The sequence below is a fragment of the Cibotium barometz genome, chromosome 37 (genome assembly GCF_041138505.1).
Source record: "Cibotium barometz isolate CiBa-2024 chromosome 37, ASM4113850v1, whole genome shotgun sequence".
In the NCBI taxonomy this organism is placed as follows: Eukaryota; Viridiplantae; Streptophyta; class Polypodiopsida; order Cyatheales; family Cibotiaceae; genus Cibotium; species Cibotium barometz.
Genome location: NC_141082.1, coordinates 34,951,496 through 34,965,217, shown reverse-complemented (window position 1 = coordinate 34,965,217; position 13,722 = coordinate 34,951,496). Strand labels below are relative to the sequence as shown.

Sequence of the window (13,722 nt, the reverse complement as noted above, 5' to 3'; positions counted from 1 at the left end):
TTCAAGGGGCCTTAACTTTTCATAAACATAGGGGACATCAAAGTACAAATGTGGACTTGATGTTTGCTGGAGTTGAAGATTGAACAAGATCTACTTGAATTTTAATCCATAAATGTTGCTTAAATTCTGAAGACAACTTATGCCATATTTAAGTCAACATGACATACAAAACTAACAAAATGTGTCCTTTTTTTGTGTGGTAAAAACTGAGTAAAATTATAAAGTACAAAAACCACTAAAACATTCTATGTTTTGTGATTGTGTACAAATACATATGTGTCATGGGTCAATTACATTATCAAAATAAGAGCCAAGAGAAGCTCCTTACCAGTGCTATAAAGAAGCTAGTGGAAGATCAAAGTTCCTTGCTCACTTGTGCTTGTGAAGATACTTAATGGGGATTCAGGACAAGCGGGTGCATTCGTGACCGAGTAGGAAGCCATGTGGTGCTCAAGGGATTGATAACTATAAGAAATCATGTTAATATTGTTTTTGTGTGTTCTTAATTTGCAGCAGTCCAACAGCATTTCCAAAGCATTTCCAGAGCTTGTTTGATGGTGGGGCGGTTGCTTGGTTGTTGAAGTGTGCAAAGCAATGCTACTCGGAAGGTGTCTTGTACTTGCTTGCATGTGTGAGAGCTCATGTGGAGGGCCTCTAGGGCCTGGTCTAGGATGTCTCCACTCCAAATGCTCGCCGGAGATGAAGCTTGCAGTACCACCCAAGCTCTCAGGTCCAATTGATCCCCAAAGCCACCATGGCTAGCTATGGGTCTCCTCCCTGTCAGCATCTCCAGTAGCATGACCCCAAAACTATACACATCAGCCTTATCGCTCACCTTCTGTGCATATCCACACTCTGCCACCAACCCATCACACAGTTAGAAAGATGTTGGCTAACTCATTTCCAAACCTAGAACACCCTACAACAAGAAAAAAACAGTAAAACAATTCTCTTTTCTTTTCTTTTCTTATTCCTTTAAAAATTAATTGGTGAAATAGGCAACCAAAATCTTTCTATGAGTCTTTCAATAGGTATATCCTAGTATTCTCACTCTCTCACTCACTCACACACACACAAAGGAGGACATTGTATATCCTAGTATTCTCACTCACTCACACACAAAGGAGGACATGGTATCTCCTAGTATTCTCACTCACTCACACACAAAGGAGGACATGGTATCTCTCTTCTTCTTCTTCTTTTTCTTCTACACAAGTAATGGAGGTGGCGTAGGTACAACAGTCCTTTACCCCCATTTTTATTATTTTACTTTCAAAGGCATTAACTTTGGGTAATCAGGTAACCTTAGTGGCCACTTAATTAATACCTCTAAGATGAAAGTTGAGTGAATAAGGCTTCTATTCACCAAAATTGGTGAATAGAATAGATACTCATACACAATACTTTGGTTAAGGGTAGAAAAACACTCTCAAACCTAAACATTGGTGTAGAACATTAAAACCTCATATACATCTAGGAATATGTATACTTTTCAATGGCCCAAAAAAAGAGTTGGATGACCTCTATTACCCATGGTAATGAGTGAACTTAGGAATGATTTGAAGCTCTTTCTGCCAAGATCATCCATTAACCTCCATTGAGCTGATGATGAATCACCTATTCTGGATCCAACACTTTCTAAGATATTTACTATCATGAACTAACTTGAACTCATCCCCCCATGGTGATTGTGTGCTTAGAACACTAGATGTATGGTCCTATGGCTTGATAACTCCACATGTAGTCCTCATAGTTCAAAAGGTTTTGAACTATGATTTGTAATATGTATGCCTTGAATGACATCACAGTCCACGCTAAGGTATAGGCTAACTAAACTTAATGACTTGAGAGCCCACCCTAAGGTATAGACCTTGCTGATGTGATTGACGAGACAAAGATGCAATCATGATTGTTAACTTAACATGATGGAACATGCAAAGGATAGATCCAAACCGTGGCATGACAAAACACAAGATGAATTCGATGCATGCTATGATGTGAAAGGATGTATGTAAAAGATATTAGCTAAGGCTCTTTAATTTGAAAAACCAACAAAATAGTGATGCTCGGACTTGGAGATCCATAATACATGCTACTTGAGTAATGATGCATGTTGGATCTACCTACTGGAACGGATGCAAGATGCATGAAGAAATATACAAAGTTGGACCACATTCTTATAATGGTGTGAGTCAACTAAGGGAAATTTTCAAGGGTGGGTCCAAAGGGCCACTAGTGAACAAAGGTCCAACACCCTTTAAGCTCAATAGGAGCATACTCATGAAGTTCGACCATGATGAAGGTCTAAAGAGAGACTATTTAGTTGATAGAAGAAAAGGGAGGCCCCCCTTAGAGATCTGCCCGACATATGCATCACTCACTTTACTACTTTAGTAAAAAGTTTTTAAGAAAGAAGGCTAGGAGAAGAAAAGAGTGTGTTTAGAATGTGGAACATGTAAGGTGGGCTCTTCTCACCATTTTTCATTTTCATCTTAGACTGTAGAAAGGAGTACTTTTAGATTATACAACATGTAAACTAGGCTATGCTCACCATTCTATTTTCATCTCTTCAAGACTTAGTGGTCAAGAAATTAATCTTTGAAGTAGAAGATTCCTCACAAGAGGAAGAGAAAAGCAAATTGGAATAGGCAATAGTACAAGCTAAAATCAAATGCCTTCAAGAGGGTGATTACTCCTCAGTGGTCAAGCAATTGATCTTTAAAGTAAAAGATTCCTCACAAGAGGAAGAGAAAAGGAAATCAAAATAGGTAAGAGTACAAGCTAAAATCAAATGGCTTCAAGAGGGTGATTCCTCCTTAAGTTTTTTCTTTAAGGCAGTCAAGGAAAAGTGAGCCAGAGAATGCGCATTACCAGAATCAAGACCATGCTTAAGAGACTGTTTTGAAGAAATCAATCCATATGCAATCATATTCTTGTGGATAAAAAACATTTACATACTGTGACTTGAAAACAACATAACAAAACATGCCCTTGGTTGTTGCTAAAAAAGGACCCAACTTCCACAATGAGATGCATTGTAAGGAAACCAAGTTAATTAATAACATCTCTTTATCCATTAGGGGGGGCTACCTAGCATCATTCTATGAAATTACTCTATTTGTAAGTGAGTACATAAGTAAATAGCTAGCCAAGAGCTAGCTAAGCCTAGTGGTTAGAGCTAGTGCTTAGGTGTCAAAGTTATGACCTTCATTGAAAACATAACAAGTGAACAATAAATAGACTTTACTTTTTATCCTAAGTTGTGTGCCCCTTTTTGCTCATGAGTTTCTTAGGCCCTTTCTCCCCTTTTTTCGCTAGTTTATAAAAAAACCGGTTTGACATGGTCATGTTTCTTCAAAAACAATGCAATTTTTATCAATGAAAAGAAAATGTTGAGAAGGCATACCTGGTGCAACATACCCAATGGTGCCTCTAAAATGAGTTAAGGTGGTAGAGACTTGGTTCCTCTCCATCATCCTAGAAATCCCAAAATCACTTATATGGGGTTGCAAGTCATCATCCAAGAGTATGTTGCTAGGTTTAAGGTCCAAGTGGAGAATTTGCCCAAATCCACTCTCATTATGTAGGTAGCTTAGGCCTTGTGCTACTCCAATGGCAATTTTGAGCCGTTGATTCCAATCCAAGCAGGGTCTGTTTCCATTGGATTGGTGCAAGTGCTCATCTAGAGTGCCATTAGATACAAAGTCAAAAATGCATGCCAAATTGTGATTACTAGTAGGAGAAGAGTATATGCCAAGAAGCTTTAGCACATTCCTGTGTTTAACACGGCCCAAGGTCTTGCTTTCTCTCAAAAAGCTAAGCTGTGCCTCTTTCTCGTTGAGTTCAAGCCTGAGCTTCTTCACAGCCACGACTCTGTCATTACTTAGGGTGACCTTGTGGACATCACTAAACCCTCCAACCCCTACTAAGTTGTTCTTAGTGCATCCGTGGAGGACCAAATGTAAGAGCTCATGTTTAACCTCCCTCAGATTCTTGTCCATAAGATAAAGCCCTACGGTTCCCCCATGTTGCACAGAATTTCGACGTAACCACAACCATACAGCTCCACTTACACATATGGCCACAGCAATTGAACCAACACAGCCTGCAACAATGTATATAATCTTCCACTTTTGAGTGTGATGAGAACCAGTAACTGTATCACATGAATTTGCCTCAGAACCATTACATTGCCTAGTCAACGGTAACCCACATAGATGAAGGTTTCCTAGATATGAAGAATCCGCGAATGGAAATTGACCACCTGTAAACCCCCCGAAAAAAAAAAAGAAGAATTCGTCCATTAGGAGCGTGGGTTCTTTTTGTGTTGACTTGTGCAAAGTAAGTAGGGGACTTAGGGCGTATGTCAGAGCAACAAACCTACAAGTCAACCTACCATCATACCTTGGGGAATTGAACCTGATAAGTAGTTGTAAGAAACATTGAAAAACTCCAGTGATGATAAGGCTGTTAAGTCCTCAGGTATCTCTCCACAAAGGTGGTTGTATGAAAGATCCAACGACTCCAATTGCTTTAGACCCCCGAAACTACTCGGGATGCTTCCCTCAAGTCCATTGCCAGATAGATTCAAGTTGAAAATGCCTGTCAATTCTCCTACCTCGCTTGGAATCTGGCCTTGTAAATTGTTTCTTGACAAATCAAGCGAGGTCATTACGGTTAGCGAGTATGTAAAATACGACCTGTCGGCTCCTTTGTCGTTGATTTCGGCATCATCACTCCACAGGGTTTCACTGCCTACTGGAGCATTTCCGTCTGAATTCTGCTTCTCCTTAAACCCATTTAACTGGTTAATTCTTGGGGAAATGGTGCCTGTAAATGCATTATTCGACAAATCAAGGAGCCGAAGTTGGGTTAAATTCCATATCCAGAAAGGAAGATCACCTTCTAATCTGTTGCTAGCCAAGTTTAGAACGCTGAGATTGTGCATCGCTGACCATACGTCTGGCACTTTGCCGCTAAATTTGTTGTACCCAATATCCAGAACCACCAAAGTAGTAAGGCTTGCCAATTTGTCTGAAGCCTGTCCGGTGAGTTCGTTGCGGTGCAGAGAGAGAGTGTGGAGTTGAGAGAATGAGGTGTAGTATTGGGGGGGTATTTCTCCTGTTAAAGAGTTATTCTCTAGCTTGAGCCACTGAAGGTTGGAGCATCTGGCCAGAGATGGAGGCAAGCTACCAGTGAGCTTGTTGTTTGACAGACGGAGAAAAGTGAGGTTCTTGAGGTTTCCTAATGTAGAGGGGATTTCTCCTATCACTTGAACATTGTTCATTTCAAGGGATTGCAGGCTTTCCATCGCCCCAAACTCTGGAGGTATAATGCTTCCTACAAATTGATTGCCTCCTAAACCTATGGCAATGATTCTTTTAAGCTTGCCTAATTGAGGGGGGAGCGGCCCATAGAAATTATTAGCAGAAGCGTAGAATTCACGAAGGTTAGTTAGCTGTCCTAACTCTGCAGGAAGTTGGCCTGTGAGCATATTGAAATGGATTGAGAGACTCTGCAAATTGCCTAGTTTTCCTATTTCTGGAGGGATGCTTCCGGAGAGATTGTTGTAATGGAGGTCTAGGTTGGTTAGGTTGGTGAGGTTGCCTAGCTGCGGAGGTATGCCGCCGGTGATGTTGCTGGCAAAGATGTTGAGATCTGTCAGGTTTCTCAGCTGCCCTAGAGAAGAAGGGAGGCCCCCTGAGAATTTATTTTGGAAGAGGTACAAAACCAAAAGGTTGGAAAGTTTGCCAAGCTCCTCCGGTATAGGGCCTGACAGCGCAGCGCTGAACAAGTAAAGATACTGCAGAGAGGTTAGATTTCCCAGCTCTGGAGGTATCGAGCTGCCGGAGAGATTGAGATTGAAGAGCTTGAGTGAGCGCAAGGAGCGAAGCTGGCCGATTTCAGAAGGGATTGGGCCTGCCAAACCAGCGTTTTCGTAACAGGCGAAGTCGACGAGGTTGCTGAGATTGGCGATTTCAGGAGGAATGGCTCCAGTGAGGTTGTTGTGGCCCAGGCAGAGGTGAGTGAGGTTTGACAGGCGGCTGAGCTGCACAGGTATGGTGCCGCTCAGGTTATCGATGTGGTGGAGCTGAATCATCTGCAGATTGCCAAGAGAGGCCAAAGAAGGGGGTATCGTACCGGAGAGGGGGTTCCAGCTCAGGTCCAGCACGGACAGCGAGCTGCATAGCGACAGCTCAGACGGGATTTCGCCTGTGAGACTGTTGCTATGCAAGTCGAGGAGGGTGAGGGACTGCAGTCGCGAGAGCTCAGGTGGAATCGCGCCAGACAGGTTGTTGTTTGAGAGGTTGAGATGGGTGAGGAAGGGGAGGTCGGCAAGGTGGGCGGAGAGGACGCCGGACAGGTTTCTGGTGGGCAGGGTGAGGGCGACTACTCGGGAGGCGTTGCAGGAGACGCCTGACCAGCTGCATGGCGAGGTGGAGACGACCCATGAGGAGAGGTTGGAGGCTGAGGGTGGGCTGAGGTGGGCTTTGAAAGCGAGCAAGGCGGTAGCGTCGGCACTGGGGGCAGAAGCCGCTGCGGCGGTGGTGCAGAGCTGAGGTTGGAGGAAAGAAGCCGAAACGAAAAAAAGCAGCAGAAGTAGGCGAAACATGGCAAGGTGTGCGGTGTGGGGGAGGAGGGAAGAAGACTGCGCAGTGGCAAACTGCGAAGCGGGTGTAGTGAAGGCGCTGAAGGGTAGAAGAAGGCGCTTTGAGAGAAAAGCATGCTCACGACTCAAAGCGGAGTCTCGAGGGTGGAGCCAATCTCGAGGGTGGACGAATGCGTTGTGATTAAGGCGCTAAAAAGTCAGAATGACGCTCACGAGTCACGACTCAAAGTCGAGTCTCGAGGGTGGAGCCAATCTCAACCCCAAAAAAAAAAAGTGACCAAGTCCTTCCATAATCCGCCGACCACGGTTTTACCACTAATTAAGCAAGATTAAGGTTTTAAATTAACGTGTTAACTCTTGATTTGGACCTGGTCAATCCTGCGTTATGTGTCCATATGTCAAATGAAAGGTACTAGCCATGCATAGGTCGCACTCAAATTCTCAATATGTCAAATGAACCAAATTTCAAAAGGTACTAGCCATGCATTAGTCGCACATTCACACATATCCATATTGTAAGTTGATGCACGCACACATAGATAGATTCAAATCAAGTCAAAAGACTTCAATTCCTCCCACGGTTCATTTTTTGACGAGCACCATTGCCCTTCAATTTTCTTTTTTTTGTATTTAAGTGTAATGTTTGAGGAGCATTTTAAAATTTTGCAAATATTTTACAAGACCAAAATGCTCAAAATGGGTGTGACGCCTTTCAAAAAGCAACTATGATTGTCCCCCCTTGCCCTTGCCCTTGCCCTTGCCCTTGCCCCTCTGAGCCCTTTCCCCAAAACACAAAAAGGATGACACCAAATCGTCCCCCTCTTTCGCCCGTGCATGAAAAGAGGAGCTAAAAATTAGTCCCCCTTCTTCACCATGTGCATGAAAAGGGGAGCGGAAAATAGCCTCCCTTTTTCATAGTTTTCTAAAAGAGGGCTTTTCATTCCACCACCATTGTTTTCAAAAAATTCAAGGGGGGTTTTTGTGACTTGCTCAAATTATAACCTTACTTAAAGAAAAAAGAGGAGTCTCTTTATAGCCTCCATTTTTTTACTTAGTTTGTAAAATAAGAGAGTCGTGATGGTGCCATGTAGCCATGAGATCTTGATACAAAACAAGCAGTAACTATGGACCTCTTTTTGAAACTCAATACATTCTCTTGATCAATTTAAAGCATCTACAAAACCTTTAAAAAAATTGAAGTTCAAGACATCTACATGTAAGTAATAGTCATCTTACTAGAAATTCAAAAGATCAATTAAACATTTCAATATAAAAAACAAAAGAAAACATTTTGTTCTATCAAGTAGTTTCCTTACTTAGAGCAGCTTTTCATTTTCCTAATGGTACAAAATCAAGTAAAATATCCTTATGGAAAAACAATAAAGAAATATGGATGAGCTTTTATATACCTAGTCATCTCTTGTGCGCAAAATCATGTAAAATATCCTTATGAGATATATATTAATCAACTACAATAAACAAATATTGAGGATCTGGGTTGTTGCAAGATCAGGGTGTCCAGTTTTATCCAGTTTATGCTGGACTGGGACAATGCTCGGAGAGCAAGTTTTGGGGGGCAAGGTACTTAAAATGAGATCAAGAAAGTAATAGAAAATACGCTTGTCCTTAAATTAACCCAATATAGCTTAAATTAATATAAATTAGTCTAATTAATCAAAATTAATCAAAAATATGATGAAATGATTAAAAAATGATCTTTCCATACTTAGAGTGATCCAATTTATTTTTCCACAGATGCACCATTACGAGCACACTAGTCCCTAGAGGTCTTATATGATTCACATCAAAAATGTAATTTTACTAATTAGATTATTAATATTTATAGGCCTTCTGACAGTCTGGAAGAATTTTGAAAAAGAGATCATTAAAAATCCAACCATTGGATTTGTAATTTTTACTAACCACCACATTCTACTAATGTCTTAGTATCTACCCACTCTTTTGATCTACAAGATTAAGGATTTTAAGTGGTAGCTATTGTGGGTACAAAAAGTGGCGTATATTATAACACTTTAAAGACCTTGAAATATTTAAAGAAAATAGACAAATATCTTAAAAGTTTCTCAAAAAATCAAGTTAAGCTCCATATTATGTGAAGATCTAAGGTACAAAGTGGGAATCTCATATGCGTTTATATGTAAAAGATATTAGCATTTTATGGAATCAGTTCAAATTTGGGACTGGGTGTATACATTGACTTTGTACCTAAGAAAATGAGGACTTTTGACTATCTAATGCTTAATCAAATTATGCAACTATATTTTCAACTTTGAATATGATGTTCCAACAAAAGAACTTGAAACGAAATTCCTTCATTTACTAGGAGAGATTAGCCACTAAAGGTCAACAAATGCCTGTTTTTTTACTGTTTAGTGCCTGAGTGGACAAAACTGGGCACCCTGATCTTGCAACCACCCATCTTAGATATAGCTGGTCATCTCTTATGCACAACTAATACTACCAACTCAACACTATTAATTCATTGATATGAATAAATTTTTATATATACCTTATAATTAATGTATTAGCTAATGAAAGGCTCAAGTTGTTTAAAGAGCTTGAAGATAATGTGTAGGATGATTCTAAATCTTTATATGTGTACACACACACACACACACACACACACACACACAAAAACTTAATATGAGATGAAGTATGGTAAACTTTTCTCTTCATCAGGTATTATACATAAATAATTAATCATGGATATTCAAGTGAAGAGCTTACCTTAGCCTTATCGAAGTTGTTATTGAGGATGAATTCATGGAATATTTTATATATAAATTTCCATGTTGTGTTATTATGGATTCTTAAAAGAATTCATGGAATATTTATATTCCCATGTTTTTATGTTATGAATTCTCCTAGATGGGTTTAGATTTAGATGCCTTTCTAAACCCAGGCGATCGTAACTTACTTTATGCATACGCGTGTGAATCCATACATGCATGAAAATTATTGGTTGCATCGTCTTGTTGATACGAAATTTTATATATTGGTTGCATCGTCTTGTTGATATGAAATTTTATATGTATGTTTATTTTAATGAATTAATTAATTTATTGGCTAGAAGTGTAGATCATTGGATGGGATAATGGAGGTGAGCTGGTGTGATAAGGAAATATACTTTGCGATGAAAAATTTTGAATATCAACAAATAATATTTGATTTGTTGACGATAAGTACCATTAATTTATTTGGACACTATTCACATTTATTGGCAATGTATATATGTTAATTGGGACATGTTAAAGCTCCCTAGTGTATATGCTAATTTTCAAGACATGTGCACTTTTATAAGGTTCAAGGCTCACACCTATTTTTAAAAGAAAGCCTAGCTTGCACGCTCAAGAAAGCTATTTTTGAAGCAAGGCACTTTTAAAGAATACTATTCTTGAGGAAGTCAACATTTTTATAAAAGTATACTATTGTTTAGCCCCAAAGGCTACTCATGAAATATATTTGAGTACACCAAGAGGAAGCATGGGCTCACTCTTGTGTCGGGGAAGATTGGACCCAATATTGAGTATTGAGTATATTGTTTGTTCTATTTATTTTTCAATATTTTATTTATTGCAATAATTTTTATGGGTTCATGTCAACCTCCCACAACAATGGTACTAGAGCCATTTGATTACAATTGATTGAAGCCGTGAAGAGCGAGGTGGAAAAGCTTGGCCTAAGGTAAAAATTCTCATTACAAAAGCCTAAGGTTTTTCAAGAAAGCTTAATTTCTGCCCAATGGTTAATAAAAACCCATAATTCTCCATCCAAGGTGGAAAACCACTTGTCCATTTTGAAAACCACTTCCAAAAACCTCATTAAGTCCAAAAATGGATTTTATGTTTTTTCAATCCCTCTTTCTGATCAGACACCACATATCAATTTCCCTCATCTTGGAGGTCTCGGAACCACCCTCAAAATTTTCTTATGTTTCATTTCATCTTCGCGTTCTCTCTAACGGTGCACGACGACCCCTTTTTCCTAAATTACTTTGTAAAATCACCTACGCTCTGTGTGAATTTGGTCACCTATGGTTCTTTCCGAGCTTTAGGTAATAAAGCTTAAAAGCTTTATATTATAATCTTTTTATTTGTTCTCTTTTCCAAACCTATTAAATATTTAGTTATTCTAAAGCTTACACAAGCTTCTACATTAAAGCTACCCAACCCCATCCAAATTTTCATTTTTTTTTCTAAAGCCTAATTCAGCATCTACAAATTTAGCCAAACTTTAAAAAATTCAGAATAAAAAAAAATTCTTTTATTTCTCCATAACCCCTTTATTTACCCGAAATTCCCCTTTTCATGCCAAAAGTTCCAAAATAGCCAGAAAATTATATAAAAATTCCCCAAAAAAAAATCATGACTTTTCCCAAAAATTCAAGCCTGGCAAGTTCCAGCCACCTAACCCTATCGATTCAAGCCTCTTCTTCATAAACCCATGGATTTGGGAGTTGATTTCAACCAACCCATCAATGACACTCCTACCAATGAAGATGCCAATGCCCGAGATGGTGGATTTACAAACTCACCTCTTCCACCCCATCAAATTTTGAAGATTGCATTCAACTTCTTGAGAAACTACTTTAAGATAAACAAAAAAAGCGTCTCGCTCTTAAGTAACGATTTGATGGTAATGAGGCTGTTACTCCACAAACTGAAGATGCCCGCATTGCCAAAATCATCAAGGCTACATTCGACACTCAAAAAATAAAAAAGGATATTAAGCTTAGTCGTCGTACTTTTTCTTTTATCAAATTTGATGGTAAAAAGGATACTCGTCTCATACTTTCATGGTTAATTCAATTGGATGATTATTTCTCTGAGGAGACCTTTTCAGAAAGAGAAAAGGTCAAATGTGTTGCCAACTACATGTGTTGCCAACTACATGGTTGTGACCGTGCATCATTATTGTGGAATGTTCTTCATAAAAGCAGTGATAAACCAACTACTTGGGTAGACTTCCAATGTAAAGTGAAGTCCAACTTTTCACCACCTCAGTTTACTCTCAAAGCACGTCGTGCCTGGAATACTTTAACCATGTCCAATCGTGAGATGATATCACAATACACGGAGAAAGTTTGGCAAACTCTACTTCAACTCCATATACTTGAAGAAGTCCCCGAAGATACAATTTAATGTCGTTATGAATCACGACTCGAAGTTGAGGTAAATATGTTCAAACCTTCTATACTTGATGAAGTTATTTCTTTAGCCCATGATGAAGAATGCAAAAGAGGTTTACACAAAACCCCTCGATAATTCAATGCTTTTTCATCTAACAATAAAAAAAACACCATATTAGGGAATTTGGGAAAATCCTAATTTCCATTTTGCAAAGACCTTAAAATGGGAGCATGGTGAACCCTTTCAACTTTTTGGTAAAACCCACCTCATGTGACATATCATTGGGAAAAGTAGGTTCTAAATGCACATTCTTCGACAACTTTGAAGTTTTTATACTCAGGATACACAAAAATTTAGATTGAAAAGAAAATTCCCAAAGTATTGCAACCCTTAGGTTTCTATAACAATCGACAACCAATGTCTTGTCATTATGGTACTCCCATTGGCCCACATTCTTTTAACAATTTTAATGCAAATAGAACCTAACAATACACGCACAAATCCCACTCAAAATGTAAAGACTATTAATGATCAAAGTAATGTATTTGTATCTGAACCCAAGACCATTAGTCACAACACTAATAGTGCAAAGAAGCCTCATCCTACATGTTACAAGTGCAACCAACCAGGCCACTTTGCTACTCGATGTTGGAAGAATCTTAGACCAACATTGCTTAACTACATAGCATCAAAGACGTGCCAAATGATGATGGTGATTATGCTCTAGATTGGTCCAAAGACGTCACATTACATGATGATGGTAATCTCGAACAAAGCGATATGCTAGGTAACTCTATTTCATTTTATTCCTTGCTTAAGATGAAGGGTAAAAATGGTCATGATATTACTGTGTTGCATGATGATGGTAGTACACACGATTTTATTTCATAAGGTGTTGTTAAAAAGTTGTAATTAGAAACACACCCATCACTTTATAAAGTTAAATCTACATTCCAAGGTATATGTTATAATGGTAACAAGGAAATTAGGCAACTAGAAATTGTCATTGGTCCTTATAAAGAGAAAAGGGATTTCCTAATTACACCATTGCACACTAGTGATATAATTTTGGGTATTCCTTTCCATCATCAATTACACCCTCAAATTGATTATACACACACACACGATGTGGATCACACACTAAAACAAAACTTTAACTCTTCAAAGCGATGCCACAAATCATGAACTTTTTCCACTACTATCACACATACAAGCTAAACGTGCTTTACATAAATGAGATAAGGCCTAAATGATATATGTAAATGAAATAGAAGCAATTAACCACACTTTATCACATAGTGAACAACTCTTTTTAGATTAGTTCAAAGATTCTTTTGTTGATGATCTACCCCCAAGTCTACCTACATCTCATCTAGAAGACCACACAATTGAGATCATCCCTGGTAGTCAACCACCTCATAAAGCTCCTTATAGACAAAATCAAATTCAACAAAAAGAGATTCAACGACAAATAGAAGAACTTTTAGATTGAGGACTCATAAGGCTTAGTAGTTCTCCTTTCGGTGCCCCATTACTTTTAGTACATAAAAGGAACCATACCTATCGTATGTGCAATCGTATGTGCATTGACTATAGAGCTTTGAATAAGATCATTGTTAACAATCGATATCCCATTCCTTGTGTTGATGATTTATTAGATAAACTTTGTGGTGCATCTGTATTTAGTGAGATAGATTTAAAATATGGATATCACCAAGTTCGACTGCACACATTTGACATATGCAAGACTGCTTTTCATACTATATCCGAACATTATGAATTTCTTGTTATGCCTTTTGGTATTACTAATGTACCTGCAACATTTAGTCAAATGATGAATCATATTTTCTTGAAATATCAACACTTTGTCATTGTTTTCTTTGACGACATTCTTGTTTTCAATCAAAATGAATAATAGTATGAAATGTTCAACATCTTACCTTTGTATTCAACCTTTTTAAA

General features: G+C 38.6%; 1 protein-coding gene across 2 annotated transcripts; it reads right to left on the bottom strand.

Annotated features, from left to right (window-relative positions):
• Nucleotides 1-200: 200 nt before the first annotated feature.
• Nucleotides 201-6,680, bottom strand: LOC147617219 (uncharacterized). Of its 2 annotated transcripts, none has more exons than XM_086776822.1 (3): nucleotides 4,405-6,680; nucleotides 3,407-4,264; nucleotides 201-855 (listed from the first exon to the last, which is right to left on the bottom strand). In XM_086776822.1, the coding sequence occupies exons 1-3, from the start codon at nucleotides 6,611-6,613 to the stop codon at nucleotides 503-505; spliced, it is 3,420 nt and encodes a 1,139-aa protein (XP_086632948.1). In that variant the 5' UTR covers nucleotides 6,614-6,680; the 3' UTR covers nucleotides 201-502. The 2 variants fall into 2 exon arrangements, with proteins under 2 accessions (XP_086632948.1, XP_086632949.1); XM_086776823.1 differs by having other exon boundaries at nucleotides 692-855; nucleotides 4,074-4,264.
• Nucleotides 6,681-13,722: the final 7,042 nt, after the last annotated feature.